The 25989-nt window shown below is 46.8% G+C and overlaps 1 protein-coding gene across 1 annotated transcript in view; it reads left to right on the forward strand.

Moving 5' to 3' along the window:
* PPP1R14C (protein phosphatase 1 regulatory inhibitor subunit 14C) overlaps window positions 1-9558 on the forward strand; it is a 57694-nt gene extending 48136 nt beyond the window's left edge. Inside the window, exon 4 of the mRNA XM_087817201.1 lies at window positions 8540-9558. Within this exon, the coding sequence (XP_087673327.1) occupies window positions 8540-8614 (75 nt within the window). The 3' untranslated portion in view covers window positions 8615-9558. The remainder of the gene's footprint in view (window positions 1-8539) is intronic.
* Window positions 9559-25989: the final 16431 nt, after the last annotated feature.

A 25989-nucleotide genomic window follows, 5' to 3' on the forward strand; every position in this document is an offset into this window, starting at 1 on the left:
CCACATGCATCTTGCTGTTGGATGCTTTTCTTCCAGTAATTGTTATTTTTTTAACAGATGAGATGGAGGAGGTTACAGGTTTTAAAGGGCAGTGGATCTTTAAAATGGTTGGCATTTTTGAATGATTGATTGTGACTTTATGGCCTTTTCTTTTTTCATTAAGTTCAAAATGAATGATCCTGTTTTAAAAGCTGATCAACCCTGCATTAAAAACAGCTCCACACTCTCTTCTCGTGTTTAGACTTATCTAGACAGGGGAAAGAGTGTGAGTCAAGGGCAACTTAACACATGACTTTTGGATTGCTATAATTTTTAGCCAAGGAAGTCACAATCAAAGCCAGATTTTAAACAGTTTGGAGACGGGTTTCTTTTGTTTAGATAAGACTGAGGTTTTCATAGCAAATACTATTGTCCCTCATTGCTAATGGGATCCTTGATGAAATGATTTTAGTTTTGTGGTGATTATAAAGTGAGAGATTATAATTTTGCTGAATTAACTCCATTGATTATTTGCATTGGTTGGATTATTTATGTGGATTTTATTTCATGTTGTCTAAATTGCAAGTGTATGGATTTTGAGAAACCTGTTAGTAAGTAAAGGAAGTATGACATGCTAGGAGGGTTGACTACCATGAGGGCAAAGGAACTGTTGCTCTGCATACAAATAAACGCTAGGATTTAGGTACAAAATAAATTAGCCTAAGAGCAGTGGTCTGAAGCTCTAAAGTAGGTTAAGGGGACTGATCTCACCAGCAGGACAAATTAATCTCTAAAGGCATATAGTCAAGAAAATAAGTGGACAAAATAGTGCCAGTGGTTTTAAGTTAAAGGAGATAGGGGTGGAGGGTGGTAGGGGGAGGAGATCGTCCAGGATGCAGTTAAGACCTTCAGGAATTTCTGTTGGCAGAAGTGATTATAACAACAGCAGGCACAAACCCTTACCCAGAACAGATTCATAAGCCTCTTCGCAGATAATTAAAAATAGTATCAGTTCTGGTGAGCCCTGTCAGCAAATGAACCTCTCCAAGGATATATAGAACTATCCACCCCTACCCCAGGAGGGGAGAAATTACATATCTCCTTGGGGAGCGATGATGGTGCTTATGGTGCTGAATGCCTGTGATTGCAGGGAGCAAATCCCAGCACCGCACAGGGCTGGGGACCCCCCCCCCCCCCAAGCTGCATTCTCAGTGCTGATTCACTGCCTGCCCCTTTGGCCTCCTGTGTGACCCGAATATTCAAGCTGATAAAAGTTTACAGTGTGATTTTTAAATGCTTAGCTGGTTCTTTGGGTGAGGACATTTTGCCATTTGGAACTGTTTTCAGGGTTGCCATCAAGTTTTAAAAGAGATACTTACTACCCTTCCATTGTCCTCACTCGTCTAAACTTTGTTGGACCTAGAAATTCTTCTCTCGAGCATGGTGACTATGGTTAATACTGAATTGTGTATTTGAAAGTTGCTAAGAGACTAGTTCTTAAAATTCTCATCACAGAAAAAATAGTGTAAGTATGTGGTGATGAGTGTTAACCGGACATATTGTGATTATGTCACTATGTTCCCGGTGGAAATGGGGTCATTCCATGGGGTTGCAAGAAAAGCATTTCGGGGATCCACGTATGGGAGGGTGAGATGTAGAGGCAGGATTTACTAGGATAGAACTAGAAGGCTGTCCCCAGGTTCCCGATGTCTCAGCTCCGTCAGGCTGTGGAAGAGGTCCAGCCTTGTCTTCATCAAGCCCAAATGTAGGCCAGGGGCCAGAGACTGTGCGGCTGGTTTGGAGCCGCTTGGGGCCTGTGTGGCTGCCAGGCCCGCATGGCTGCTAGAGAGAGCACGCGAACAAATGGGGGAACCCACGCAGGTTTTGCCATTTTATTTGGAGGGAGCCCTTGCCTTTGTTAAACTTAGATTTTATTATCTTGGGCTTCAAAACTGACTAATCTCTTTTCCGGTCCTTCACCGCTTGTGCTGGGCCCTCCCCGACCAACCCCTTTTCTGGATCTTCCCAGGTTTTGTGTGCCTTATCCAATCGACCCTTTCCCAGGGCTAGAGCCTCCCCCGTATGGTCTCCACCTTGGCTCCCGCTGCACATCCATCCAGCAAAGGCATTTCCCTTTATTGTTTTATTGCTCCCAAGGAAAGCCTGGCTAGTGACCAGTAATGACCCTCCTGCCCGCTTGGGGATTAGGTCCTGAGGGCGGGGTGCTGAGAGCTGCTTGTCGGCCCCGCTCCCCGGTTTCTTTGGCTGACGCCCGCTCCCCTCTGCCCCCTCCTGTTAACACCAACCGGCCGCCTGCGCTCCCAGCGGTGCCCGCCTGTGCTGCATCGTGCTGTTGGACACGCGAAACTAACAGACGTTACATGTCACTTACGTCTCAAATTTTTATTTATTTTTTATATATACATTTTTAAAATATATCTTTATTGATTTCAGAGAGAGGAAAGGCAAGGAAGAGAGAGAGATAGAAACATCAATGAGGAGAGAGTCATTGATCGAGCCCGCAACCCGGACACGTGCCCCGACCGGGAATCGAACCCCGATCGCCTGGATCCCAGGTCGACGCTCAACCGCTGAGCCCCGCCCGGCCGGGCTGTCTCAGATTTTTAAAAAATTCTTCTCCTCTCCGCCGGATCCCAGCTTGCCTCGTTCTCCTGTTGCCTGCTCACTGTCAGGCTTTTGGAAGAAGTGTCAGGAGGCCACATGCAGTGTGCGAGCTGGGCTGGGTGAAAGGCGAAGGAGCTGAGCACAGACGGGCGGGGACAAGCCAGTCCTCCCCGGGCGGGAAATAGTCAGCACCGTGGCAGAGGCGACGTATGGTGCCAGGTGGGCCCTGCGAGTGTCGCTGGGATCACCTTGTAAAGTCTGTGATTTTCTAACCACCGCGCTGTACACCTGAGACTGATACAGGATGATGGGGGGGGGGGCAAGCTGATTGACTTCCTGTCATCAGGCCCTGAGCCTCGGACCAGGAGCAGAGGGTCCCCGGGACCATGCAGTGTTAAGGAGGTGACGGGTGCTCGATTGGGGTGACAGAGAGGAGACAGGACACGGGAAGTCGCGGAGCGTGCATCTCAGCGCGCAGAGTCCTCCCTGCTCTTCCCCTCGCTCCGCACCGGGCACCGGGCACCAGGCTGCGTGAGGGGCGGGTGGTTTTTCTGGAAAAGCAGGTTGAGCCCTCAGTCCCGCTGGGCAGCTTTACTGGAGCTGACGCGAGCTGTATAATTGGTGTGGTTGGTGACACCATTCGCCGAGCAGCAGCGGTTTAAACACTTCTTTCAAAAGTTCTTTTGTCAGAAAATACTTCTAATCAAAGGGCTACCGTATAATATCGACTTATTGTATCTTTTACATGGCGTCAAATGCTGAAAGTGACGGGGACTCAGCCTGGGCGCGAGGCAGCGGCCTGCGGCGGTGCTGCGGGGCCTGCGCCTTCTGCTTTCTGGTGGCACTGTGTCCGGTGACGGTGACGGTGACGGTGACGGTGACGGTGACGCAGAGCAGCACCCTCAGCGAGAGCAGCAGCTGAATAGCTCCGAGTCCAGGGGGAGGTCCCCAGACTTCCGGCTCTGGTGTTAATTGCAGAATGGGGACCCATCTGCCACTTCCTGCCCCGGATGGCGTGAGCGGAGGGGGCAGGAGCGAAAAGCCACAGGGCCCGGGGGGAGCCAGGGACAAGGGCTCAGAGCAGAGCGTGGCCACTGCGATGTCACGCCCTCTGACAGTGCCACTTGGCTGAAACTCCAGAGCGAGGAAGGACCTTCTGTGTTCACGGCGGTTGCCAGGTCCCTTCGGAAACCTGCTTTGGCTTCTTTCTTAGAAGCCTCTCAGAAATCATGTGGCTGCATGTTATATAAAGTCAGTTTTCCAAGGTGACTGGAAAAGTTTATTTTCTTTTATTGCTTCTTTGATCTCTCAGGTGTATGTGTTTGTGACACACACACACACACACACACACACACACACACACACACACACAAGCATCCTAGGCTCTGTCCTTCCCCAAATGCTTCTCATCTTCCCTAACTTCCCCTAGGTTGGCTAGTGTTTCAAGGCCTAGAGGGAAAAACCTCTAGAGCCTTCCCCCGCTGGGGCCAGTTGATGCTTTGTGCAATCCCCCCCCCCCGCCCCAACTGATACACAACGAATGGCCCCTTTCTTGACAGCTTAATAGCTTTGTCTCTTTGCCTTACTCAACCTTTATCAATTCTTGACTTCACTGAGCACCTCTTCCATCTAGAAACACTAGAAAACCCTCTGGCCAACACTTCCCTTGGCTTCTCCATAGCACACTCTATTGCGTTTCCCCCCCTTCTCTCCTATCTGCAGTGTGCATTATGGTAGCCACTAGTCATGTGTGGCTACTGAGTACTTGAAATGTGGCTAGTATGACTAAGGAGCTACATTTTATTTATTTTAATGCATCTAAATTTAAATAAACACATGTGGTTAAGGGCTACTGTATTGAGCAGCCCTAGTATAGATCATTGTGTGTATAAACTATGGGTGATAACCTGGTTATGGCCTGTGTTTTTAAAAAATAAAATAGAATGGAAAATATCAAGAGGTATTACATATAGTGTTATCTTTTTTCACAAAACTTTTTAGTCATATCTTTGTCTACTAGGCTGCTATAACTATTTGTGGGTCACAGTAGTATTTTAGTTTGTTTTTTGAGTTGAAAGCCACTGATCTGGGTGCTAGCGGGGCCCATCTTTATGCATTCAGCCATGAGCTGAAACCCAAAGTCATATTTATCTGTCCTCTTGATGTCATCCCTTAAATGTTTAGTAGGCATCTCATATCTGTAAACTTTTTTTCCTCTCCAGCTATCCCCCATCTCAGAAAATGCCACCACCTGTCTTCTGTTCTTCTAATGAGGGTCCTTAATTCCCTTCTTTCCTGTCCCCACTCCCCACTGCTCCCTACTCGCACATTCAGCCCACCAGCAAGGTCTACCGCCTTTGCCTCTGAAGTGGATCCCAAATCTATCCACGGATTTCCACTTCAGTTTCCATCAGCTTAACTCCAAGCCACTGGCATCCCTTGCCTGGACTCCTGCAGCAGCTCCAAATTGATCTCTTCTACTCCTGTCTTCATAAAACCCATTCTCCCCACAGCAGCCAAAGGGATCTTTTAAAAACCCAACCAGATGACGCTCTTCTCCTTGAAAGCCACTGGTGGCTTTCCGTTGCACCCAAAATGACCTCTCATCATCTAACTGTGGCCAACAAGGGCCTGGAGACCTGGCCCTAGCATCTCCACCATGGCTCCCACCATGCTCACCTTGGCTATCTTTGCCAGGAATGCCCACTTTCTCACTTGTTTCTCTGCAAGGCCTCTGCATGTAGGCCATGATCTTCTCCAAGCTGGCTTTATTTCCTGAATTCAGGTCTTAACTCAGATGTCATTTCCTCAAAGGGGCCGCCCTTCTCTGACCAAATGAGTGTCCCTAACCCAAGTCTGAGTGATCTGTTTTGGAGGTAAATGAGATACGTTGCTACTTACATAGAGTATTCTTGAATAATGGGAACCAAGAGGCATTGATCAATATTTTTGATTATAGAGATCCTTGAATTTTCTTTGTGAATCATATGTAATCAACAAAATCTTTCTGTTGCAAGTGGTGGTGTCCAGTTTCTATCTGAAGAATATGTATTGATCTTGCTATTTTTAAATTTACTCATCTGAGCATCTCATTATGCAAATTTAGTGAACAGTTTAAAACATGCACAGTAGACTCTGTTGTTATAGACATATAAATTATGTTAATATGAAATGTAAAATGAAACTTTCATTAATTTTAATATGTCATAAATACAAGATGAGTTATTTTAACTTTTTAATCACTCAGATTTTTACAGAACATAATCAATGCTTTGAGGAAATTTGATTTTGATTTAAATTCCCGAATTACTCATGCCTGAAGAAGAGAGGTCTGTGGTTTAGGACACATTATTTCTTATCTTACGTTAGTCTTTATTTTTATAATGATCTTTATGAAAGCGATATTAAAATAGTGAAGGAAAACTACCAGATGTATTAACAAGATAAATGATAGAGTTTATAATTCTGACTTTTGCTTAAAAAAAAAGAGGAAGGAAATCTACACCCACATGCTGGAACTTTTCCCTGCAGTCCGTTGAGTAACATTCTAAAAATGATGAAATTGAAATTGTATATGCATCATACTATGCATTGTTAAGTCACATAGTAAAAGGGGCAATAGGGGATGCATTTTACTTTTCAAAGTGGAAGCTGACTATATGTGGGAAAATTTTGCATTATTTTATCCTAGAAAAATTTTAAAATGAGATAAAATAGGGTTCAGAAACTGAAAATAGGGCCTCATTTTATTCACATGGATTTCATTCTGTCCAGGTTCAGAAATGGTGGTGATCAAAATGGCTTTGTCCTTGGACCCACTTCGGGAATTGCCGTCCAAAGGGAATAATCTAAATTGCAGGCAAGGACTAACACACAGAGATGTTAACTGGGGCATTGTCTACAATTTTGAAAAGCCAAGAACCAATCAAATATCCAGTGATGGGGGAATTAAGCAGATTGTAGAAAATCTGTACAATAAAGGACTGTATAACCATTAAGATTAATTTTTAGAAAGGCAATTTAATGTTGTGGGGAAAGGCTTTGACATAATGCTGAGCAGGAAAAAATGATGTATTTGTTCAGTATGATCTTAATTAGGTAAAAACTGCTTTCCATAGAAGAAAATATGTTAATCGTGGTTTATTCTGAGGAATAATTGTTGCTGGTTTGTATTTTCCACGCTTTCTAGGACAAGCTCATATTACTTTTATAACAGCAAAAAGATTATTAGGAAAGGAAATAGGGGTGTCTAATAAAATATTAAACATTCAAACTTATTGTTTTAGGGCAGGAGAGTAGTTGCAGGCCTCGTTAGTCTGGGAGCCCATGACTAAGCATTGTAATTGGTGTGGGAGATTGTCTGAGAGCTGTTTTGCAGAGGCCATAATGCAGAGGAAGGATTCTTAGTGTTTTTGCTCAGTTCTACCCTTTGCTGGCTGTCACTTGCTGATCAGAAAGTCTGATTGGCTGTCAGCTTTGTCTTTGACAAACACAAATAGGAAGACAGAATAATTATTATCTAATAAATGTGGCATATTTGGTAGCCAAATATTTTTTGTGAGCACAAACTATGAGTTTTATTTCATTACAAGTGAGGCAACCTATGTGCAGATTTTTTTCTCATGAAAGTTCTTTAACTGCTGAAATTGCCCTTAGAGACCGCAAACATTGTAAAATGTGTTTAATTACTAATTTATTAATTCAGACCAAATATTTTAAAACATGAGGCAACAATGAAGGATTCCTGATGGTATAAACTAGGAACCATTCTAGATTGTTCTTCAGTCTTTGGTTCTCAGCCAAGAATTATGGAATCACTTCAGTGGGCCTCCCCAGCTGTAAGTGAAATTAGCATACCTAGAGATGTAGAGTACATTGTGTAGAGTTAGTATTCATTCTTTACATTTTTATTTCAGGTGTATGTTTATATGTACTGGATTGTCAATATAAAACGTGTGTGTTTTTAAAAAACTATGATTTGCAGGAAAAAAAGTAAAAGAGCCAAAAGACTCTCATTGTGACATGGACCAGTGGTTCTCAGTAAGATCCCAGGACCAGCAGCGTAGGTATCACCTGGGACTTGTTACAGATGCAAATTCTCAGGCGCCACCCCAGACCTGCTGAACCAGACACTGGGGGGGCAGGCCCAGCATTCGGTTTAATACAGTCTCCTGGCGATTCCGGCCGGCCCTGCCTTTCCGGGTGTGGTCCCGAGACTAACACTGGCATCCCCTGCAGCTAGCTGGACATGCAGAATCTCAGCCCCAGCCCGGACCTGCTAGGTCAGAATCTGTAGGCTGCCTGGGTGATGTGTGTGCTCATATTAAAGGTTTACTCAAGGTTTGGAAGCACAGAAACTACATATACCTTCGGGGCCAAGAAGACAATTGTCAGGGAATGAAGGCAGCCTGGTCTTCTCCCTAAAGGGTACAGACCGTCCCTGACCTTTGATGGTTCGATTTATGATTTTTTTACTTTACGATGGTGCAAAGGTGATACTTATTTAGTAGAAAGTGTACTTCGAATTTTGATACTCTCCCCACTAGCCACATGCAGCACGATACTCGCGATCTGGAGGCGGCAGCGAGATGACTCCGCCCAGCCGCAGCTAATGAGCACGTGTGAGGTAGGCCAGGCTCAGCGTGATCTTCCGTATGTTAGGTGTAGTCGGTGCCTTTTTGACTTAAAATATTTTCAACATAAACCCATCGTACTTCCGAGGAGCATCTGTAGAGCAGTCAGAAGGCACTGTGGTGTGAATTTAAGCACACTTCATTGTTTAAAAGCTTCCTGTCTTGTACCAGTTGGAGTTAATACATCCAAACAAACTCATCAGCTAAGGCTAACTTCAACTGACATCAGTTACTTCAAGCAGATTTTCAAACCCAGATTTTAACAGAGCCATCCCCTCGTATTGACTTCTGATCTCTTTTAGGAGTTTATCAAGGAGCTGCTCTCTCGGATAAGAGGCATGAGGAAGCTGAGCCCCCCGCAGAAGAAGGCTGTGTAACGGCGCAGATGGAACTGCCTGGAGACCAAGACAGGTCCTGGGATGCGGACTTCACGAGGACTTTTATTAAAGAATAGTTGTCCTTATGAGAATCACTTTTTGGGGAGGGGGAATCCGTTAGGTGTTTATTCAAGAGCGTTCCTGTATTTGTTTTTAAAGGTTTTGTTAGTGTACTATTTTAATAGAAAGATATCATGACTCTGGTTTCAGCCCGACCAGGGATTGTCGAACCAGACAGGCATCCAAGGATGGGCTGGGCCAGGCAGTATTTCCTTCGAGGAATCCGATGTCAGTGACCTAACTATACAGGGATGATGGTTTTTTACAACTAGTCTGGTAATCCTTTTTTCTTAAGTTGTACATTGGACTCAGATATCGAATTTCTCGCACTTGTATATATCTACAAGCAACAGAGTTACAGCGTAGATGTGCGTTTTATTTCACATTGATGAAATGAACGTGTGGTCGTCCTTTCACTGGAGGTCATGGCACGTGTGTTTGCAAGAGGCCACTGGATGTCCTTCACGTGAGTGCGCTGACCTCCGACATCCACTTTATGCACCAAAGTGAAAGAATTCAGTGTATCCGTTATTCGAATGAGCTACACTACAAAAATGTTGAGTTGGTCAAGGGCTTAATTTATGGACTTTATATTATTTAATTGGGATGCTTTGCCAGGCCATGTACGTATTGCCTCATTTGTGGTATTTTCAAGTTTTACAAACCCTTCGTTTGAAGAACTGCTGGGATTCCTAGAGCAGGGCCCCCGCTATTGGAGCAGTGTTTTGCAATGGAAAATGGAAGCACTGTGTCACAATGACTTTCCTGCTTTCAGCCAAGAACTGTGCATTCTCTCTCCATGAAAGCAGGTCATTAGGCAGTCAGCAGATTGTGTCGCTTCCTTCTTAGAAGTAGCTTCTGGTCACTTTGTGCCTGGGCGGCGTCGGACCAGAGGGGGTGCACTGAGTGGTGAGCCGAGGGAGAGGTGGGGAAGCCTCACCTTCTCTAAGTTGGTAGAGGAACATCAGCTGGTCTGGAACCGTGGTGGAGATGGCATAGCTGGTTTCTCTCATCGGCATATGGTGAGGACTCTGGCTCGTGGCCCAAATTTTACACCCCAGCCCCCTTGCTTGGACTAGGCCTGGGGTGCCTGCCCCGCCCCTCTCAGTTACAAACTAGCTCCTTAGGGGAGGCTCAAAATTCAGATGGACATGGGTGGGGTAAAATGTCAGAGTAGAGACTCTTGTTTCCCTCCAGGAGGCCCTACTGCCTCTCACAGAGGCCCCACCCACAGTGCGATGTCTCTGGGAGGCCCTGTCGGAGCACAGGGGCCAGGCATTCTCTATCAAGGGTGCTCTGAACATATTTTATTTTTTAAAATAACTATGTTTGTGAATTTTATGTATACTGGCAAGCTTTTGAAAATGTATTTAATTTTGTAATGTTTACCAATGATTTCTTTACAAGCTATTTACTCAAATAAATGGAGCTACTTACAACTCTGCTCACACGTTTGCCTCATAAAACACAACCACGTGCTGATTTTACTCTGTCCGCTGCTCTGCAGAGGAGGGTCCCAGGCAGCTGTGTCTGGCTTTTCCTTCTCTTGCATTGGTTCCTGGCCCTCTCCTGATGACAACAGAGGAGGTGGAGCCCATTCCTGGGTTGAGAAGGACACAAAGGTGAGCTCTGTGTGTGCCTGGTCCTGCCTGCCTTCTCTCCCAACCCTCTCCTAGGCTGTACCCCTTTTATTTAATTAAAACTCCCCTTTAGCCATCTGATATTCATCCTCAAGAAGATTTCAGATTAGTCAGGCATTCCAATTGCTGTTAGAATGCCGTGCACCCCATAAATACAGAAAAACTCGGGATTTACATGATTTTCCATAGGCTTGACTCTCAAGTCACGGCCTTCAGATGCAGCAAGCATGAGCTCATCCTCTAAAGGCCTCTGATCATAACACACACCTCACCCTCCCTCCCTCCCTTCCTCTGCTCAGGGCCTGGCATCACCCGATTTCCCCTGAGTGCTCAAGCCACAAGCTTGGATCTCCTCTGATTCCCGGTCTCTGCCCCCAACACACCCTCAGTCGCCACACTCTTTGGCTAATACCTCTCAGGTCTGTCCCTTGTTAAATCTTGTCTCGATTGCTGGAACCATCTTGGGATTGGCTTCTCCGTGTCCAGTCTTGCCTCCCTCTGGTATGTTTTCCACCCAGTAGCCAGAATAATCTTCCCGGAAGAGATCTCCGATCGTTCTGCCTCCCTACTTAAAATCCAAACATTGCTACATTTCTTACAAGGAATTGGTCTCTCCCTCTCCAACCTCACCTTTTGGCCTTGTGCTAAAGGCCAGTCATACTGAATTCTTTGGGGTGTCTGGAATGTTCTATGTATTTTCTCCTCTGGGGCTTTGCAGAAACTATTGCCTGGGTCTGGAACCCCCTCTCCACCAACAGGCTCTATCTGAAGAGCTTCCAGTGTTGACCCCTCGTGGCATGTATGTATTCACAGTCATTACTGTCTATTCCTGTTTGTCTCTTCTGTTAAATTCCAGAATCCTTTAGGTTGGGACTGGGCCTTATAACTCAAGCACGTGGTCTTCTGCTCGGCCCATCAAAGGGGTCAGTATGTGTTTGCCAATTGAATAAATGAGATAAAAGATTCTCCAAGTAAACTCAACTGTTCCCTCCCCAGCTGGGATAGTGGTTCTTAGAACTGAATGCACATTTGTTTCATGTGGGAAGCTTGAAAAACAGCTGAAGCCTAGACCCTCATCCTGACCAACTGAATCAGAAGCCGTAGGAGCAGACTTTAGGCTATCTTTACAAGCTCCCAGACTGAGCACCAGTGGGCCACTGGGCTGTTCTTGTGTGGCCGGATGTGCGAGTTTGACCTCAGCTCACAGCGTTTGTGCTGTTACAGCAAGTGGCAGCTATGATGTCAGCACATTGCCTATTTCTCATTTTATTTTCTAGTGGAGAGGAAGGAAGGCCCAGCACTGGGGGCGACTCCTATGCCTCCAGCTTCTTGTGCAGTGCTCCCTTGAACACTGGGAAGTCCAAGTTTAAACTTTACGGAGTGGCGTCCATTCCCAACAGTCATAACAGTGGTTCCGTTTGTGTATCACAGTGTTAAGGGCTTAGATGCCTCATCTCATTTAATCCCAGTATTAATGTTACTAAGTAAATTGCATGAGCCTCATTTTACAGATGAGAAAACAAGCTCAGGAAGGTTGAGCAACTTACCTGAGGTCATACAGTTACAGAGCTGAGGTTCAAACCCAGTCCTGTTTGACTCCACACCCCTTGACCATAGGCTTTCCTGCCTCCTAAAGGGTGTTACTTTCAATCTCACTCACACAAGTGAAAGCCAGGAGCTGCATCTGATGTGAGCTGGGGTTCCCCAGCCTGTGGGTGGGGGTCAGGTGCACTGCAATTGGAGAGGGTCCTTGGCCACCTGCCGGTTGGTCCTCACACCCAAGACCCAAGGGGCCCCCTGCTCTGGAGCTGCAGCGCAGCCAGGCCCTGTGCAGCTGCTCCTCAGTTTCCAGGCTCTTCTTGCCTCCTCCCCTAACAAAAAGCTCCCGGACTTGGCCTTAGCTGCTGAGCATGGAGTAACCTTTCATTGGTTTCCTGAGAAGGCAGAATTGGGAGAAAGAGTGCCCAGGGTAAGGTGGTTTGCAATTCCTGTGACACACAGGTATCTGATTTTCATTTATCATCTGGAGTCCCCACGAAAGATTGCGCAGAATTGGCTTCCCAACAATAGGTGAGCATGTGATTGTACCTGGCTCTTTCCAAGAAGGCGCAGTGGTTTGGAACATGAGGTCTTTTTGAGCCATGACTACTGCTTCCCCCAGGGATACTAACTGAAGGGGCCAAGGCCAACACAGAGCCAGTCTGGCCCAGGCACTAGGCCCGCCACCTGGAGAAGCAGGTGGGCGATTACCCCTTTCCCTTTCATGGTGCAGGAGAGGCTGCAGGTGGGACCCGGCACTTGCCCTGTGGCCTAGCTCTGCGCTGGGCGCTGCTCCACACTCAGCCTGCTGGCATGGAGTCTGTCCTTTTTTAACAGAAAAAATTTAGAAGTTAAAAAAATTGGGAAATTTTAATATAGAAAAAAGCTTATAGGATAAAGATATAAAAAAAGAAAACGTTTGGGCAGCTGTACAATGTGTTTAGCTAAGTTATTACAAAAGAATCAAAAAGTTTAAAAAAAGTTTATAAAGTAAAAATGCTACAGTAAGCTAAGGTTAATTTATTGTTTAAGAAAGAAAAAATGTTATAAATTGAGTGTAGCCTGAGTATTTGTAAAATCTCCAGTGTGTACAGTGATCACCTAGGCCTTCACACTCACTCATTACTCATCACTGACTCACCCAAAACAACTTCCAGTCCTGCAAGTTCCATTCATGGTAAGTGCCCCATCCAAGCATACCATCTTAATCTTTTAACCATATTTTGATTGTACCTTGTCTGTGTTTAGATACACAAATATGTATCATTGTGTAACAATTGCCTACAGTATTCAGTACAGTAACATGCTGTACAGCCCTGTAGCCTAGGAGCAATAGGCTATGCCATACAGCTAGGTGAGTAGCAGGCTAGACCACCTAAGTTTGTAAGTGCACCCTGTGATGTATGCATGACAACGAAATGACCTAATGACACATTTCTCAGAACCTATCCCTGTTATTAAGTGACACATGACTGTATACACTTGATCATATTTCTATTTTTCAGTGCTACGGTTGTTGGGAGATAATTCTACATAGGTCTCATGTTTCTGCAGGTTTGTGAGCAGAGACAACCTTAGTTCTAAACAATTGTTTTTAAGTATGTTTGTATAGCAAATAGCCTTTGGAAGGTATCGTTTCTCCCTCTAGAGCAGCGATTTTCAACAAATGTGCAGCAAGAATTTTAAAAACATGCATGTGCTGCAGCACAGCGGTTGAAAATTGCTGCTCTAGAGCAAAGAGCAAGTGAGCTTACTGACCATTATAAAAGATGAGGGTTCCCTAAGTTCAGGGTTCTTTCTCCTGTAATACAACCCACGGCATGTGCAGCTGTCACCTAGCCTTCTTTGCAACCCACTGTGGGAACTGAGACTTGAGAAATCACTGCCAAAATATGCTGCTATTCTGGCTACTTCTGTTTCTGTGAGTAATAAACAATCACTTCTTTCTGATCCAGGACTATTTGGTCTACAGCATCCATGTCACTGTTGCTGGCAAATTTATAGTAGGTCAGATCTCACGGCCTGCACAAGTCTTGACAATGGTTAGTCTTCTAGGTCTCTTTTAGTAGAGCTTGTGTATCATTCTTGTAGCCAGTAGATATGTTCTTATATTTAGACCCTAACTTCACTAATCATTTTCAACTATTAGGGTCAGAAGTTTCATTTAAAGGGATCCATGCCTTGAAATGGTGGTTCTGTGGACAGAAATTACTTTTACAAAAGTCACTTTCTGCCATCCCCCTTGTTAGCAACAAGACAGGAATGCTGCCCGGTGGAGATCAGGGAAATGGGCGATGGAAGAAAAACAAACTGAATTTACAAAAAAACGACACCCTAGTGAAGTAGAGAAGACAAGCAAATGGCAATTCTTGCTACACAGCTCTCTTTAAAATATGTGTCTAAATACTATGAGGAGCACATTATCACTTGCCATTTTGATGTTTCTAAATTAAACTCCAAAAGCAGTTTTGAGACTGATTTGTTTGTAGTATCACAGTCCACCCAGTGGTAGCTGAAACCAGCAATAGAAAATGAGCTCAGGGAATATCTGGTGTTACCAGATTGGTTCTTGTCAGGTTAAAAAAGTGATCTATATAAAGTGTGACCCCACATTCCCTTCTGGGTCACAAGTTGCTTATGAGTGACTTACCATCTGGTTTTTCTATTGTTAGTGACAGGTGCTGATTAGATTTATAAAAGGGAGACTCAGACTCTCTTTTTGATAGCTTATGGAAAGGGGATAAATAAGGCAATTTATCTTTAAAAAAATATTTGATAGCACTTAGCACAGCACCTGACTTTTTGACTATAATTCTAACACAGAAGGCCGATGTTACAATCCATCCTGCAGGCGGATATCACTTTCACGGAAGAGCCCCAAAGCCTTAGAGAAGCTCATCTTTCTGAAATTGGTGATGAGTTGAACCAAACCCCTCAAACTGTTAGAAAAAATAGCATAGTTTTTTCCCCTTTTGAATGTTATTTCTGTTTCAAGCATTCATGCTCCTTTTAGAGCTAAGAACTCACTGCCTATATCTTTAAGCCAGGAGTTCTTAAAGCTCCAGCTCAGGCGGGCTCTGAAGCTTTGCAGGAGTGGGGACAGATTGAGACAGAGCCCCAGGGGAGCCCCAGAGAGAGATCCTGCGGTGCGTGAGGAGAGTGCCAGAAAGGAAGGGGGAGAATGGTGCAGAAAAGCGCAGAGAGGCCTAAACGTTTCGGGAAGGGACGGGTCTAGCCTATCACCAGGTTCTCACCTGCTCATACCTAGAACAGGTTAGGAGCCGTGCCAGTCAGGAAGCCAGGGTGTCCCCAAAGAGCTGGGGACAAGCCCAGCCTCTCCTCCCCAACCTCAGACCTCCCCGTTGGCTTTCCTGACCTCCCTTCCTTCCTGCCTCATTCCCAGATGTTCCTCTGCGAGGATTTCCTTCCGTGGATGGTAGCTTCTCCCCAAGACACTGCCCAGGAGCAGGTAACGGCTTGCCCGGCAGGGAAGCCAGGCATGGGTCGGGTGGCCCGTCTCATGTCTCTTTCCTCTCTGCTTTCTGTGATGGGTTCCGCCCATGGGGTCTCAGGATCGCAGGCTGATTGTGCAGCTTTGATTCCTACATGGTCAGCCTCACGGGCCTGCCTCAGCTGCCAACGCCCTCTACCTAACGGTGCACACCAGGGTGCTGGGATGGACAGGCCACCTGTAGTGCATGCTCTTGTTTCACAGGTGTGCAAAGAAAGAACGCCGTTGTGTTATATTTGGGCTGGGAATTTAAGTTCCACAAAACATTTTATAACTTCTAGGAGGAATTAAGTCTTTAATTGCTCTTTTTGCTCATGTTTTATCATGAGACCCATTTCATCCAAAGTGCTTCTCTGTAATTTATGATGTTTATCTAGAAGAAAGACATGTTTTAATGCCTCTATACAAACAGTGTAACAAATTGCCCCTGCTTAAGCACTTGCTCAACCCTCCCCACCTGAGGGCGAAAATGACTCCCCATCCACAGACCAACCTGACAAAACCACCTTTCTAATGAGCTCCGGAGCCCGAAGGCAGAAACCCTTTGAAAATTGAAATTCCCATTTTGTTACCAACAACAAATATCAAACTTAACGTTCGTTCAGTGATGATCAGCCAGGGAAAAACAAGCTGAAATGAAGGGGTTTAAACACCATAACCAGTCATTAATCCAATCACCTCCCGCAGGTACTGGCTTCATTACTAAGGGGTCGTTATTTCAGTGTTGTCAAAGCTTTCAGGAAAAGTCCTTGTGGGTCATTCATTGGTAATTGGGAGAGTCAATGTGAGTGTCTGCCGTGGACTAGGAGAGCATGTTTTATGACTAACCGTTCAGATGCTTACAGCGATGGGCCCAGTTTGGAAGTTCCACTGACCTTCCACTGGAGGCTTCACAACAGCTTTCCAGAGGGTGGAGAAGCTCACCACGGGCCTCCTCGCATTCTAAATTGCGGCCCGAGGCCAAGCTACAGTGCCTCTGATTTTCAAAGAAAGGGTCCCACAGGGAAAGCTTAGACTGTTATGAGTGGGGAGTTCACAGGCACCTACTAGGTGAGGCTCCAGCAGCCAGGGGGTTAAGAATGCTCCCGGGCTCCCCTCTCTTACCTCCCCTCCCCCCCTCCCCCAAGAGTGAAGACCCAAATCAGACATCCATCCTCAGAGTTAACCAGCACGCACTCCTGGTTGGGGTTAAACTTTAATCGTCTTTGCTTTTGTCAAATTCCCTGTTGAGGAGGAGGGTTGGAGGGTGTGAGGGCTCTGAGGCAACGGCTGCCCTTGGGGGAACCAGTCCTGCGGGCCAGCCCAGCTCTGCTGCTTGTTTATCTGTTTCCAGGGCTGCCCCAGCCGTCTGCCCTTGTCTTTATCTGTAAAGTGGTAAAGTAGCAGGGTTGGAGTTTATGTTGGCTTAACTGCAGTGTCCTCCCAAAATGTATGCACACTGTAACAGCTGACAGCTCAATTTTGAAAATGAAATGTATTTTAATAAGCCCTGCCTTTATAATTATTCCAAGTGTGTGTACACATTTTTGGGGGGACACCCTATACACATAGCATCTTATTACTCATATAATAGGCAGGTACTGCATGTAGCTACTTAGAATGCTTTTCCTGCTCACTTTTAGTTTCAAAAATGATGCTCACCACCCTTCCGGCAGCACCGCCTCTTCTTGGCCTTTTTTCATCATTCATCTGATTCTGCTCAACCACATGTGTGAGGCTGGGGGTTCGGCGGAGTTGCCAACATGCCTTAAGGCTGCTGGGGCCAGAATTAGGAGGTGTCTCTAGGAGCGAGACTGGAGCTCCTGCCCATGAGGGACCGGTGGCTGTACCCTCAGAATCCTCAAGCTCTCAAATTCCATAGGTAGACACGTGGAGGACCTGAAAAACATGCTTTGATCTTTGTTGTCTGTTTTACATTCTCTCCTTAATTCAGAATGTGTTTGTATCGTTTCCTTCTCTTGGGGTCACATTTGGCTGGGAGTGGAGGCAGCAATTGAGCGAAAATCCCAAGTCCAATAGCTGTCCCAGAGGGCCAAATTCATTCATTCATTTATTTATTCATTTATTTATTTTTAATGCATTGATTCGAGAGAGAGAAACATCTATTTGTTGTTCCACTTGCTTATGCACTTTGGTGCAGCAGGGCGATGCTCTAACCAGCTGATTGCCCGGCCAGGGCCCAGAGGGCCACATTCTAGGTGGGGGAATAGCCCCTGGAAGCTAAGGTTCAACGGAGAAATCCACCCGACGAGGCGCACGTTTTCCCCAGCATGGCTCAGGGCCTGTGTTTTTTCAAACCAAGGACAGGGTTGTGGAAGATGATCTTTAATTAACCCGCAGCCAGCCCCTCTCGGGCTTTGAGCTGTGCTCACCTCTTCATTACACTAATTAGCAGAGCCCTTGCTCCCGGCCCCAGGCTTTCCTTGCTGGTCTGGCCATTCTCTGGCAGCTCCAATCTGTCTGTTCCTCTCTGGAAGCAGGATTTCTTCGTACGCCGCCTTAGGCTGCATATTTCTTCCCTCCAAGTGTGTGTGTGTGGTGAGCGGGCTGGGGCCACAGCCTGCCTCCTCCTCAAACCACCCCAACTGCCTGTCACCCCCCCCCCCCCCGTGAGTGGGAAGAGCCCGTTGATTTTTCTAATCTTCTTCACGTGATAAATTAATCGTTTAAAAGGGACCAGAAAGTGTAAAAGTTTCCCTTATATGGTCCATATATTAATCCTACTAGACTTCGGCTTCCTGTAACATCTCTTTAGAACTGTAGATTACTTAGCAGCAATTTTTAAAAATCTGGTGTACAAAAAATCTAAGGGATAATATTGAAATATCTATATTTCTCTCTATATAAATATCTCTATCATCTATTTACCTATGTGTCATGAAGTTTAAAATGTGAAACATTGTAGTTAAAATTAAGGCCCTCTTTGTGCCCTCGCTGGCCCTTTCCCTCTGTAGAGATAACCGTGAACCTGAATTGGATATTTATGCTTCCCATGGCTGTCCTGATACTTTTACTACTTAGGTAGGATAAACAATACCACATTAACAGAATATATAAATAGTATCATACTCTATGTATCTGTTTGCAATGTGGTTTTTAGTGGGCATCCCCTGTGTTGGTAGCTGCGCCCCTGCCTTTATTCTAAGGGAAGTGTCCATTCTCTCCTGGATGGACGTTCGGGCCGGCCCTGACCTTTAGAGATTCTGCACAATGCTAGGGCTCTGTATGTGTGACAGCCTCCACAGGTGAGTCTCAAGATGCTAGGCAAGCTTAGAAAACCCCAGAGCTGACTTTTCCATTAAAGCCAGATCATAGCTATTTTAAGCTTTGCAGGCTACAAAACTTGGACAGGCTCTGCCCACGCCTCCCCCTCCCCCTCCCCACCATGCCTGTTTCTTCACAACCCTATAAAAATGAAATAACCATTTGTAACCCCGGGGGGGGGGGGGGGGCGGCGTGCTGGCGGGTGTGGCCCAGCGGCATAGCGTGCTGGCCTTGCCCCGCGTGCTGCTGGGAAGGAAGCTCTTTGTGTCTCTAAGTCTATCTGTCAAATGACCCCTGGTGACTTTGGAGAGCCCCAAAGTGTCACCCCCCCTTTCTCCCTGAGAGCCCCCTCCCTCCTTCCCTGCTTTAAATTTTTTAAAATTATGTATTTATTTAAATATAAGTATAGTTACATAATATTGTATTAGTTATATTAGCTTCAGGTGTCCACTCCAGTGCCCCCTTCCTTGCACAAACACCGCATCACTTTTGCTGGAACTCAGATGTTCATGGGTTACGTCTGAGGAACGGAGAGCCAGGGTGAGCCGCTAAGACTCTTGCGGGATGAGGACCCCACCTGGGGAGGGCCGGGTGTCGCCCGGGCAGATGGCACCAGCTGGGGCTGTTCCCTGCCTCTGGGAACCAGAGCTCCAGCGTAGAGGCACAGACAGGGACAGACGGGTGGCAGCGCTCACTGGACACGTGGACATCAACGTGTCGGCATTACTTGGCACACTTATGACATGCTAATTAAGGCTTTTGAATTTATATGATTATCCAGGGGGAGAAACATGGGACATGGAGGAAATCCTGGAAGACAGGAAATATTAACAAAGAACAGTCTTGAAAATACAAAAGTATGATACGTCTTGGGGGGGGTGAGTATGAAGTTAGTATTTGTATTGAAAAATGTGTCCGAGGAGCTCTGAGAAAATGGGGAAATCCCAGACTCTGGGCTGTGGGGCTTGGAACGCTGGCATTCAGCATTCCAGATCTTTCTCGGACTTTTTCCGTGTCTGCTGACCCACAAGTAGGCACCAGCGAGGCAGGTGCCCCTGCCGCTGACCCCCCGAATGCAGACAATCGCAGGCGCATCTCTGAAGCCTATTTCTGCTCTGTGGTAGGTCTGGGGGCTCCCTCCCTGCCTCTCATGTCACACAGTGGCTTGCATAGCCATGCTTAGGGACACCCGACACAAGCTGCGTGTCGCCTGGGACAGCAATGTCACCCACCGCAGGGCTGAGGAGCTGCCTGTTTGTTACCCTGGTCATGCGTCTCCTAAGGAGATTGCGGGGCTGATGGAAAACGCCCCCTTTCCGCCTGTCTCCATGCGGACAGCGAGCTTACAGGTCGCGTCTGTCTCCCTGTGTCCTCGCCAGCCCCCAAGGACAGCCAGAGGCAGTGTATCGATTACTGTACTGAACTCACTCTCTGTGACCTCAAGTGTTTTGTCTACACCCACTCCATTCATTCCTCTCACTTTGCAGCCAATTTTGCAAAGTCTGAAAGAAAAAGAAATAGTTGCCTGTCATTTGTAACCAATATGCCCTTGGAATTTAATAACTGCTATTAATGACATTTTATTAAGAAGTGTTTTCACCCGTATCATTCGGTGCTCAAATCAACTCTGTGAAGTAGGTGAGGCAAGTATCATTATTCAAAGTTTTTTATTTTATGTTATACATGAGAAATTTAAAGATTGAAAAGAATTTTAGGCCTTCCAGAAATTTCTGAAGTTCTCAGAGGATCTGGGCCTCAACCCAAATCTTCAACTCTGTGAAAATCCTGTGATTTTTCAATTAGACGGTGTTTAGGTTAGGGTTCTCCAGAAAAGCAGAATCAATCGGACACATACACACATGCACGTATGCATATGCTTATACAAATGCATGTGTGTGTATATGTATCTGCATACATGTATGTGTGTGTGAATTGCAGAATTTTATATGTATACATAAATGTTTATATATTGTATGTTATATATAGAATGTACATAAATAAGAAATTACCTTGTAGAATTGGCAATGTGATTGTAGGGATTGGTAAGTTCAAAGTCTGTTGGGCAGACTGGCAGGCTGGGAACTCAGATAAAAGTTAATGTTGCAGTTTAGAGGCAGAATTTCTCTTAAGATCTTGAACCTATTGAATGAGGCCGAGCCACAATGCCAAGGTTAATCTCTATTTACTATCGACTGATTGTAGATGTTATGCACATCTGCGAAATACCTTTTCAGCAACACCTAGATTACTGTTTGACTAAGTAACCGAGTACTAAAGCCTAGCCATGTTGGCACCAAAACCACCCATCACAACTATATTATAGAAGTCCTTTATATTTTTAGTGGGCAGAAGTAAGCATCAGCACAGAGGGACAAATTAGCTTGGGTTACCCGAGGCCTTCAGGCTGAATCCCTCCGAGCAAGGCCACCGTCCAGTATGCATGTCACGTTGGATTCTCTCCCAAGCGTTTCACAAGTAGCACCTTGAACAAGCTGTCACCCGGCCGTATACAGAGAGGGTGGTTGTCCCTACTTTCCCCATGCGGTAGCTGAGATACAGAGAGGAGTGGGGCCTGGATGGAGACCCCATGCCGGGGCTCATCCCACGGCCACAGGTGGAAGCCCTTGTTAGGAGGACAAGGCGACCCTTTCATGTCTGTACACTGCTGAGTCCAGACAATCCAAGGAACTGGTGCCACAGCTCTCAGAAAGCCAGGAAAACCCTTACTGATGGCAAAAGCTGCAAGGGCCCAGTGTCAGTTCATTCCACTGGGCACTCTTTAGCCTTAAAGTGGAAATCAAATGCTTGGTGATGAGTTTTCCTGAGGTCTCCTCCGTTTGAAAGTGATTGGCCACAAATCAGTTGCCTGATTGAAGCCAGTCTTGCTGTTAAGTGAAGATCAAGCCGGGAGGTGCCAGTCACTAAAGAAAACACTTTCGTCACCTGTTGGGAATAGTTCTCAGCTTTCTGCTCCAGACACTTCACAGCCTTCCACAGACATCTATCTTGTCATCACCTTCCTTCAGACACCACCAGACACTTTCCCTTCCCGCTGCGCCTGTCTGGAGGGATCTGTGCAATGCTGGCCGGGTTCTGGAAGACTGAGTCCCTGAGAGGCTCTTGGGCACAGACACAGTTGCTGGCAGGAAATGAATTAGGGTGGTGTCATCCAAGTCTCATCAAGAGCCTGTCACTTGCTGGAAATCGTGCTGGGCGCACGAGTTCAACAGTGAATGAGAGTAATAGGTACTTTTTTCTGAGGACCTAGCATGTGCCAGCGCAGCTCTAAGCATTTCCCACGTGTTGCTTCATTGAATCCTCACTACATTGCTGGGAGGCTGGGAGGTACTAAAACTATCCCTTTTTACAGATAAGAAAGCTGAGACTCAGGATTGATAAGAAACATGTCCAGGAGTACAGTTAAAAGTAGGAGAGCCAGAAAGTTAACCTAGTTGATTCGACTTCAGAGCAAGGTCTTGAAGTACCATATAAATATTGAGACATTTACAGTCCATCGGGAGAGAGGCCAAGCCAACAGGAACTGTGACGTGATAAGGGCTGTGATGAAGCTATGGGAACAGGGAGAAAGGACACTGGATGGAGTCTTGGGAGTGAGGGGAAATCATGGAAGCACAGAGTAGGGGCTCTAGCTATGTGTCCCCATGGCCGCCTGTGGTGGTTAATTTTATGTGTCGACTGGGCCATGAGGTGCCCAGATATTAGGTCAAACATTATTCTGGGTGTTTCTGTGAAGGTGTTTTTAGATAAGATTATCATTTAAGTTGGTAGACTGGTAAAGCAGATTGCTCTCCCTCGAGTGGGTGGGCCTCATCCAATCAGTTGGAGGTCTGAATAGAACAGAAAACCTGTTTTTCCCCTGAGTAAGGGAGACGTCCTCCTGCCTGACTGCCTTTGAACTGGGACATCGGATCTTTATCTGCCTCTGGACTAGAACCAAAACTTTGACTCTTTCCAGAAGTCCTCCTGCCTGACTGCCTTTGAACTGGGACATCGGATCTTTATCTGCCTCTGGACTAGAACCAAAACTTTGACTCTTTCCAGAAGTCCTCCTGCCTGACTGCCTTTGAACTGGGACATCAGATCTTTATCTGCCTTGGCCTAGAACTAAAACTTTGACTCTTTCCAGACCCTGAGCCTACTGGCTCACATGGGTGTCCAGCTTGCCCGCTCACCCTGTAGATCTTAAGACTTGCCCACCACCATGATCCCGTGAGCCTACTACTTATAATAAACCTCTTTAAAATCTCTCTCTCTCCACACACACATACTTCCTATTACTTATTGATTCTATTCTATTTCTCTGGAGAACCCTTAATACACACACCCTGCTCTTATCCTATATCATACCACCTATCAAAGCATCTTCTCAATCACTGCCCATTTAATTGTGTCCCTTCAATGAGCGGTAAGCTCTGGGGGGCAGGGACCAGCTCTGCTTGTGGCGGTATCCTCAGTGGCTGGTGCACCTAAGGTGAGTACTAGCGGAATGCCTGCAGACTGACTGACTGACTGACGGAATGAATGAGGTGCTGGGACCCCAAGGACAAATGGGAATGAACCAGGAGGAGGCTTAGGAGGCAGTAGGGCTGGAAGTTGGAGAAAAATGTAGTAGCAGAGGTAACAGCCAACTCCAGCATCTGGCCAAGATGGGCTGGGAGGGCGAGTCTTGGCCATCAGAGTTCACTGGGCTTGGGGGCTGCAGTGTGAGGCTGGGCGGGGTGAAGTTGGATAGTCGGTCACAAAGGGCTCACACACATGTTAACAGCTTGGGCTTTACCCAAATTTGGAGCCACTGAAGAGACTTTGGAATCTACCCCACAGTGTTACCTTGGCCAAGATATTTGAGTCTGGGCTTTGTAGTTGGTTGTTTTTTTTGTTTTTGTTATTAGATAAATGAGGGAAATATCTGCCCAACGTGGCTGTGAGAATCCCATGGGAAGTGTCACTGCTGTGCAAGGCGAGGCAGGCTGGGGTACGAAGGGTGGTGGAGCAAGGCCTGTGGGAGGTAACACACGCCGCCCTTGGCATGTGGGCACAGGCCAGGCCATCCTTCTGGCTCAAGATGTGGCAGTTGGCAGCATGTGCTGAGCGAGTCTCCAGTGGCATCAACGAGTCCCATGCTTTCCCCAAGTGCTCAGCAGGATGAGGAATTTCTCTCTTGGGAGCCGCCAGATGAACGAACAGTGTTTAGAGAGAGCCCCTGGGGAAGAATCACAGCCAAGTGAGCAAAACCCTGTGTTAAAAGCAGGGCCATTGAGCTCCGAGTTAGAAATCCTTGGATTTGTTTAAGAGCTGCCTCTGTCCATGTGCTGTTGGTGTTTACCCAGGCTCATTGCATATCCCGGAGGGCTGCGGACAAGGCCTTCTCATTGGCCAAATCTACTACAGTGGGTCCTCACTTAACATCAGCAAATGTTCTGTGACTTTTGTACTGAAACCAGTGTTACCATAGGCTAGTTGATACAAACAAGTGTCTGCAGCATCTCATTGACATTATAATAAGATGATGTTCTTGGGGGACCTGCTGTACTCCACATGGGAAAAGGTGGAGGGTGAGTAGATTAAATAAATATCCCAGGTAAACTCCCATCATAGTACTAACTGGTTGTAATTATTTTTATGTTTCCCAAATGTGATTATCATCAATATCATCTCAAAGGGAAAGTATATCAGAGTAATCTGTGGCACGTGGAGGTGTTCAATATGGATGAATTAATATCTACACTCTCCTTTGGATGGTGAGCAGTTAAGTAAATACTGCAAAGCCTCCCGACCCCAGTTTGCTCCCAGGAGAAGGGTCGCCTCTTTCTGAGCTCACTAGAGGAAGAGCAGCAGATTGGTTTTCCAGCAGTCTGGTGCATGGAGAAGCACGGATAGGGTCTCGTTTTGGGTGCTGGGATGGTGGGAATGCAGCAAATGTGTACAAAATGTCAGTGATTTGCACAGCCCCAGCTGCTGGGAATCTCGAATGCAGGGGGGGTGTTTTTAGCGTGGAGGCCTCATGGGAAACTTGAACTCTGTCATCACACTCTTGTGAGCATCGGAAAATCCAACATGACTCATATCGTCTGAAAGGGCACTTACAAGGTCAAACCAACGCCATCTCAGAGGAACGTGGCCCCTGGTAGAGAGCGAAGTGTGCCGCCTGGCCAGAGAGCCAAGTATTGTTCGTTTCCCTTTCGTTTAATTTCTTGAGTGTTGCCCTCCCTTTCCCCTGACTTTCCTTCTCTCTTCACTCTTAAATTGATCCCCCCTCTTCCTTGAACCCCTATTTCAAGGGGGAGGCCACGTGAATAAGCAGGTACGCCAGCCATGCAGCAGAGTCTCTTCACAAGTCAGATTTGTCCAGTGACTGACCTAGCGACGGTCACCTGCTTAGTGCACAGCCCCTGGTTTCCAAGGATGAGTAGAAGGGCGACAGTCACCGGGTGTGCAGGTCCCACGAGAGGAAGACTGAGCACGAAACTGTGAGGTGGCCCCCGAGCTGCAGGAATTGAGAGAAAGCGGAGAGGGAGGGGGCGGCAGACTGATGGCAGAGACGAGCGCCCGAGGCGGGCGGGTTACTGAGCACCGACGGTGGGGCAAGAAGTCATGACACAACCTGGCTGGTGTGACAGGCCGCAGCCTTCTTCGGACAACAAAGACGCTCGGTAGACTCTCCAGGGGCCTGCCTGGCGTCGGGGGCAGGGGGAGGGAGTGCCCTGAATTAATAAGGACGTTTTGCTTTCAAATAAAGTGTGTGGGCAAAAGCCTGCTCCGCAGGCAGCGTGTCCACACCCCGCCCCGGGCGCTCTGCCTCTGCTGGCGAAGCCCACAGCAAGTTCCATGTGGCTTTCCCTGCTCCGTCCCCCGGGGGAAATGGCAGGTTGGGGCCCGGCTGTGCAGCCTGCTGCGGCTCTGGCTCTGGCAAAAGGAGTGTCTGTGGCATCGCTGGCCGCGAACACTCAGAGGGCTCCCCGCAGGCCCACCTGCCCTGACCCTGTGGCTGAGGGCAGATGGCAATGGGCAGGCTCCTGGCCTGAGGAACCAACCACCACAGCAGCCGAGGTTTTGGGTTAGGGTTTGAGGCTAAATAAAACCTCACACATCTTTTAGAGTCATACTCCGGCAGTTCAAAAGGGCAAGCGGCCTTCAAATGATACTCTCAGGGAAACCAAAGCGCCCATTTCTCCCTCCTTGAGGGAGTTGCCCAGAACTTGAAAGATCTGAAATGAGCTGCCTTCTCGGGCCTTCAGGTGAGAGGGACCTGGAGGCACTTCCCACTCCCCTTCTCTCCGCTCTGATTCCACCTCATGCTCTTCTTTTGATTGCTGATGGGTCAGAAGTATCCAGGAAATAGG

Source organism: Miniopterus natalensis, chromosome 5, assembly GCF_054644295.1.
Source record: "Miniopterus natalensis isolate mMinNat1 chromosome 5, mMinNat1.hap1, whole genome shotgun sequence".
Lineage (NCBI taxonomy): Eukaryota > Metazoa > Chordata > Mammalia > Chiroptera > Miniopteridae > Miniopterus > Miniopterus natalensis.